This window comes from Aedes albopictus, chromosome 3 (genome assembly GCF_035046485.1).
Source record: "Aedes albopictus strain Foshan chromosome 3, AalbF5, whole genome shotgun sequence".
Classification (NCBI taxonomy): domain Eukaryota; kingdom Metazoa; phylum Arthropoda; class Insecta; order Diptera; family Culicidae; genus Aedes; species Aedes albopictus.
In genome coordinates, this window is record NC_085138.1 from 256,612,761 (window position 1) to 256,620,113 (window position 7,353).

General features: G+C 43.1%; 1 protein-coding gene across 1 annotated transcript in view; it reads left to right on the forward strand.

The window, feature by feature from the left end:
- The window catches only part of LOC109424446 (neurotrimin), a 32,405-nt gene extending 29,228 nt beyond the window's left edge, over nt 1-3,177 (forward strand). Inside the window, exons 6-7 of the mRNA XM_029852341.2 lie at nt 2,226-2,867; nt 2,935-3,177. Of these exons, the coding sequence (XP_029708201.2) occupies nt 2,226-2,867; nt 2,935-3,149 (857 nt within the window). The 3' untranslated portion in view covers nt 3,150-3,177. The remainder of the gene's footprint in view (nt 1-2,225; nt 2,868-2,934) is intronic.
- The last annotated feature ends 4,176 nt before the right edge of the window (nt 3,178-7,353 follow it).

Sequence of the window (7,353 nt, forward strand, 5' to 3'; positions counted from 1 at the left end):
ATAAATAAAAAAAACGGCATTTTTGAAGTGATGGTCATTCCATACGTATGTATATAAGCACAAAACTTGGAATTTAAAAAAAAATGCAGCTCAAAAACGTCTTGAAAAACACTTCAAGTTTTTTGCTGCTTTGAAAAAAAATAGTTAAACTTTCGTTAAAAAATATAAAAAAGTATAGTCGTTGTGGTCCAACATTGTAAAAATCATAAAAAGCTGTTATTTTGTCTATTTTTGCATATGTTAATCGATTATTGCATTAATGTTAACTAATTTTATTTCGCGATTTTTTTCCTAAATCTAATAATAAATAAATATAATAAGGTATGCCGGGGCAATTTGAAACGGATGGGGTAAGATATAACAGCGGGTTAACATGACGTTTTCTAATGATGACAAACAATTTGATTGCCATAACACATGGTTTTTGATTCAAACAATGTTTTAGCGAAGGAATAATTTCCAAATTGTATTGAAGTCTATGTCAAAACTTCGCATTTCGTCTTGCCCCACCCGTTTCAACTTGCCCCGGTGTTCTTTAATCTTTACAGTCGCCAGAAAAGATTGAAAATCGGTCAATTGGGTTGTTTAGTGAATAAAATAATGCTATTTTCTATAGCCTAATCGAAAGAGCTCATTTTTCTGAGTATAATGTGATTTTATTGAATTCCAATACCTTTGTTTTGATGGTTGAATTGACAAAACAGTTTTAATGTTCGTGGATAGAATGACAGTTCAATCGATAAAATGACAGTTCGCCCCGAACAAAAAATTTTCCCCATACAAACTTTAAATGCATTTTAAAAATAGTTCCCGGACTTCAAAAATTTTGGATCTCGACTAATTTTTGGGTGGAGAATCTGATTATGAAATAATCTGGATACCCCTAAAGAACCCAATTGGTTCAAAAGTTATGACGGTATGAAAATTAAAAAAAAAACAATCCACCCTATTTTTAAAATGGCCACCCTAATGGCAAAACAAAAAAAGGGTCTTGTTATTTTTGGTAACGATAATTCCTGCCGTATTTGAGCAATATCAGAGCAGTTTTATTTTCGAATCTATTTTTTTTTCATGGAATGGTTGATGGGGCCGAGCAGGGATGGAAAATTTCGCGGAATTTCATGAAAAAAATGTCATGACATTTTTCTATTTAGACCACTACCGATGTAAATTTCTGTACGTACGCATCACCATAATGCTGATTAGTTATGGATAATCAATGATGTCGCCGATTAATATTTCTGAATAAGTACAGTGAAACTAGCCAATAATAAAATGACATTTTTATATTTCCCATCCCTGCTACCAAGTACCGTGTTGCTGCGCCCTTCTTCTACGTTCTACACTCATCGTCGAACCAATCGTTCTTTTGGCACCATTCCACGTACACCATGATGGTCTCAGCTGCTTAGTTGATGGCTGTTTTTATGGTACTCCAGAAGTCATCGAGAAGGGCTTCATTGAGCTCGCCCTCATCCTGCAACGAGGCCTCTAGATACTGCGAGTATGCGGTGGGGACATCCGGTTGCTTCAGTCGCTCCACATTATACCGAGGCTGCCGTCGGTACCCTATGTTGTTAATCACGGACAGTTTTTGGCGCATTTTTACCATCACCAGGTATTGATCACAGTCGATGTTAGTAGTACCATGATGTCGATAATTTCGAAGAAGTGCCATCCGTTAATCAGTGTGCTGCCGCAGCTCTGATAGATGGTATGATGAGTTCTAATCGTTCAATCCGTTGATCTTGACAAACACACCTCCTGCAGCGCTACATTGCCGAGCCCGCGGTCCTTCAGTATATCGGCAAGTAGGGAATCGCGCCACTTGGGCGGTGGCTTCTATATTCGTCTGTTTTCCACTATAACTCAGTCAAATTTGAACCAATTGACATACCTTTTGGAATGTGGTGAGATAGGTATAGTATCTACCCGTGTACAACATTTCAAGTCAATTGGTTCAAAATTGACTAAGTAATAGTGAAAAACAGACGAATATAGAAGCCACCGCTAAAGTGGCGCGGTACCCTATGTGGGTGCTCCAGATGAAATTGAGTGATCTGCAGTTTCACGTACCGAGCTTCCAGTCGCAAGTTCCTCTTTGTTACTGGCGTCGTCGCTACGCCTCATTACTGCTAAATCAACTTTTCATGTTATACTTGTTTAATATAATTATCCGTTACTTGTATATTATATCAGTTTACATTTGTATTTTAATATTTCAGTCATACCGGAAGTATCCGTAAGAACCAGTCCCATCCACACAAAGATCGGCCAAAATGCTCAACTTGAGTGCATAGTTACATCCGCCCCAACGGCAGCCGTCCATTGGTTCCACAAGGGACTGCCGCTGCCCTCGGATCGACGTTACACGAAGCAAGATGGCATCGTAACAAAACCACAGTACCATACCGTCTACCGGCATGTGCTGTCCATTCGGAACGTCAAAGACGCCGACCTAGGTCACTACGAGTGCAAAGCTGAGAACAAGATCGGTATCAAGGGTGCCCATCTCGAGCTTACGGGACGACCGATGCAGGCCTCGTTCAAACCTTCCACGGAAATGTCCTCTCCAACGACGCACAATCTCATCTGGCAGGTGGAGAGTTATTCGCCCATCATCGAGTACAAACTGAAGTTCCGGAAGATCCCATCGGGCAACATAACCCCGAACAAGAGGTACCCAAATCTTCCTTGGAATGAACTGATCATTCCGTCGGATGTTTCCGCCGGTGCATTGCATAGTATGGGCTACACACTGCAGGGTCTTCAGGGAACCAGCGTGTACGAAGTCGTCATTTTGGCTAGGAACCGATACGGATGGAGTGATGCCAGCAATATTCTGAGATTTGCCACCGGAGGAGAAGGTATGCTTGCTATAGGCATCCTACCCTAGTAGCGAAGTTTGTTACTAATATTGTTTTCTAATTCTAGTTGAAATAGAAGATTCGGGATACCAAACGACGGAGACTATCGAGTATCCCAGTGAAAGTGAATATCCTAGCATTACGGATAATGTGATCTCTGACGAGGAGTACGACGGATTATATGCACATATGAATAGTGGAATAGATTCCGGTCATAAGGTGGAATTTTTGACTGTGCTCTTGTGTTTGGGCAGAGTTTATCTGTATTTTATAGTAAACTAGAGCTGGATAATAAATTGTACATTTTACTTTCATGGACTTTATTTTGTGATCTGACACGTGTCCGTGTTACGATAAAACCTGACAACCCTGAATAATGTAATAGTGGAGGCTGCCTTATCAGCAAATCCTTCGGTGTACTAGCTAATAGAACCTTACTTACTTTCAATCCTGGGCACCCACGGTGGTGCAGAGGAGAGGGCTGAATTGAAAGATTTCCATCCCGGGCGATTGCCAGCCATCGCCTTGACCTGTGGCCAGGTAAAATTTCTGTCGACTTGCTTGATTTCGTTGTTGAGGCTGCGCCGCCATGAGCCTCTGGGTCTGCCTCTGCTGCGATGTCCTGCTGGGTTCCAATTTAACGCTTGCTTGCAGATTTTGTTTCCGCCCCTGCGTAGTGTGTGGCCGACCCACCTCCACTTTCGCTCCCGAATTTCCATCGCTATCAGCTTTTGATGACATCGACGATGGAGCTCCACGTTGGAGATCCAATTGCGAGGCCACCATGCACGAATTATATACCGCAGGCATCTATTGATAAAGACCTGCAGCCGTTGAATGTTCTCCACTGATACACACCAGGTTTCACTGACGCATAGCAGCACAGATTTCATGTTCAAGTTGAAAATTCGGATTTTGGTGCGTCGGCTAATCTGGTTGTTTTTCCATAAATTTCTTAAACTCGCAAAAGCAGCCCTTTTTTTTTTTTTTTTTTTTTCTTTTCCTTCTAAACCATAGGGGGATAATCTGCTCAACAGACACCCTAACAGAAGGTTAGGGTAGTGTAGGTCTGACAGGCCGTCTTCTACAACAAAAGTAAAATCCAGGACTACTCTCTCCTCGTACCCACTAAACCATTCCTATGGTCGCCAAACCCTACGTCTCTCCGGAACCACCAAGAAGGTATTGCTTCAGAGAGGGGCTAGTGCACATCGCACCCACAAGGTTAGCTGCGTAGCCTGCAGCAACGAACATCGATGACTCGCTTTGGAGAGTCCATCACGGTAAGGGGCAAAAGCAGCCCTTGCCTTCTTGATCCGTGCACCTATGTCGATCTAAGTGCCGCCATCGGCCGCCATTTGGCTACCAAGATATTGGAAGCTTTCAACATTCTCCACTGATTGCTCAGCTACCGTAAAGCTGGAAGGGTTGACCGTGTTTACATCCAACGATTTGGTCTTGTTGACGTTGATTGTAAGACCTGCCTGTGCATATCAGAGCGCCGTTGAGCTAGGAGAGCAACGTCATCAGCCAGTTCGAAGTCATTTAGGTGCTCCATGGTAATGGGCTGCCAAAGCAATCCACGATTTGGTTCACGATCAATCGCACCTACCAAGATCTCGTCGATTACGATGATTAACAGTAGCGGTGATAGGATACATCCTTGCCTCACTCCAGCAACGACCCGGATGGGATCGGACAAAACACCGTTGGGCAGTACTCTGCACGAAAATGCCCTGTACTGTGCTTCAATGAGGCCGATGATTTTCTCAGGGAGACCCTTGCGCCTGAGGGCTTCCCACATGTTTCCATGATTGGGACGGTCGAAAGCTTTTTCGTATTCAATGAGCATCAGGTAGAGAGACTCCAGGATGATATGGAGCGTGACAATATGGTCCACACAGAATCGTCCGGCACGGAATCCTGCTTGCTGCCGTCGGAGAGTTGCGTCAATCTTCTCCTGTATCCGGTTAAGAATCACTTTGCAGTGGACTTTGAGAACGATACACAGTAGCATGATGCCCCGCCAATTATCGCATACAGTCAGGTCACCCTTTTTGGATACCGTAATCTGGGGGGTAGTTGATCCACCGACGAACCGACGTGATAGCTAGAACAAATATATTCAAATTTGTTGTCCCCGACGCCATGATGAAAAATAGCCGAACACTACCGCCTCCTCTATAACGGTTCGCGTTGTTTTGATAGCTTGACTCCAAACCCCCGTGTATTCATATAGGAAGAGGTTCGCGTCTGCGCTGATTTGACAGAAGCGTTCGCTCGCTTTGCTGGTCGACCGTTAAATTTGGGGGGGACAGTTTTGAATCACCACTGTCACGTCGGTTCGTCGGTGGTTGATCAGCGGGGTGGAGTTGATCACATTGGGATCCACATCCTTCAACCGCTGAGGACGCCACAATTCTGTATCAATGGAAGAACTTTCGATGTAAATCGATTGTGTGAATATATTTGAAGCATTTTTGAAGGTTTTTATGGCAATTGTAACAGATTTAACATAAAATATCGACTTTTTTGGATGTGTATTGAAACTCGGTGAAAAGACTGCCTTTCAAAAAAAATCGCCTCCCAGCAACGCCATGTTTATCAGATGACTCACAAACACTTTTATTTATTCAGGGTAGGCTTATTGAACATAGCTTTGAGTTAAAATAGATGTTAACATATAAGTTTTATTTGAAAAAAGCTTTTTTTTGCGAAAGTAAGAAGATTTTTTATAGTAATTGCATACCTTTAGGCGTTTAATGTGGGTCAATCTGTAACTTACTAAACTTTATGTTATTTTTAACATACAAACTACACTAGTTGTAAGAATTTTAATAACTTATTCAGATTCAGCATCATCAAATTTAGTTTGTTCAATAATTTTCTATTCTTAGAATGTTATGTCATTGGTTGATCAACTTCACCCCGGATTGAAAGTTTTCAAATTTGGTCATTTAAGCAATTTTTATAAAATTTAGCAATTTCTTGTAAAAATTTCGTTTACGGAACTTGAAACAGGTCCACTCAGTACATGTTTTAAAAATACTTGTTTGAAGTCATGTGCATTGCACTTGATTTTATTCAAAAGAATAGAGCAAAAGTGATCAACTTCCCCCCAGATTACGGTACCTTTACTAAGACGCCTTGCATCCAGTCGGCCGGAGATGTCGCGATTTCCCATATGTTGCAGAATAATTGATACAGTAGTTGTGCGGATACTACGGGATCAGCTTTGAGCATCTCAGCTGATATGCGATTGACCCCTGGGGTCCTGTTCGATGTCATGCTACGGATGGCTGTTTCTATCTCCTGCACTGATGGAGCTTCGGTGTTGACACTGGTAATTCGTCGAAATCTTGGCAGATCATGTTGAGGTGTTGATGGCGTGACCGACACTTGAAAAAGGTTTCCAAAGTGCTCGAATCAGCGTTTCAACTGGTGAGCCGGATCAGTCAGTAACTGTCCATCTTAGTAACATCTTAGTCCCACTAAGGCGACGTGAAATATCGTAGATGAGACGGATGTCACCGATGTTTGCGGCTTTCTCGCCTTCATCGGCTAGGGAGTCTGCCCACGCTCTTTTGTCCCGTCTACATGAGCGTTTTACTTCCTTCTCGAGAGTCGAATAGCGCTGACGGGCTGCGGCTTTGGCTCCTCGTGTTTTCGCTTGCTCTATCGCGGCTTTGGCGTTCCTTCGCTCCTCTTTCTTTCTCCAGGTATCATCTGTGATCCACTGCTTTCTCCGGGTGCGTAGCTCACCCAAATTATTCTCGTCGGAGTCTCGCCGATTAGGAGATGATGGTCGGACGAAATGTCGGCGCTACGTTTGTTTCTAGAAGGCTCCGTCTCCATTTTAGTCTGATTCAGATGTGGTCGATTTGATTTTCTGTGACGCCATCACGGGAAACCCATGTCACTAATAGAGACGAACCAGCCAAGGACTGAAAGTCTCTTTAATAAAGACAAATCAATCAATCAAAACCATGTCACTTTCTGCACTGGTCGATGATGAAAGAGCAATTCCCAACAAATCACCTTGTCATTATTGCCACAGCTCTCCGTTTTCGCTCATGTCTCCGAGACCATGGCATCCCATGACATGCTCATAGTCCGAGTTTTCGGAACCAACCTTCGCGTTGAAGTCGTCCATGAGGATCTTGATATCACCTTTCGGAATCTTGTCCACGACAGCATTCAGTTCTCTTTGTCTCGCAATTCGGCAGCATCGGTTGGCGCGTAACATTGGATCATGGTAAGGTTTCGAACCCGTGTTCTGAATGTGGCTACAATTATTCTCTCATTAATAGGTTCCCACTTCATGAGCGCTACGTGGGCGTGAGCGCTGAGCAGGAAACCAATTTCACGGTGGCGAGGAGCGTGTTCACCTCGTAGGCCAGAGTACCCATGTAACATTTTATAGTCAAATCGACTAGAAGAGGTTCTTAGAACCATCATAAAGCCAATATAAAAGGTATAAGGTTTT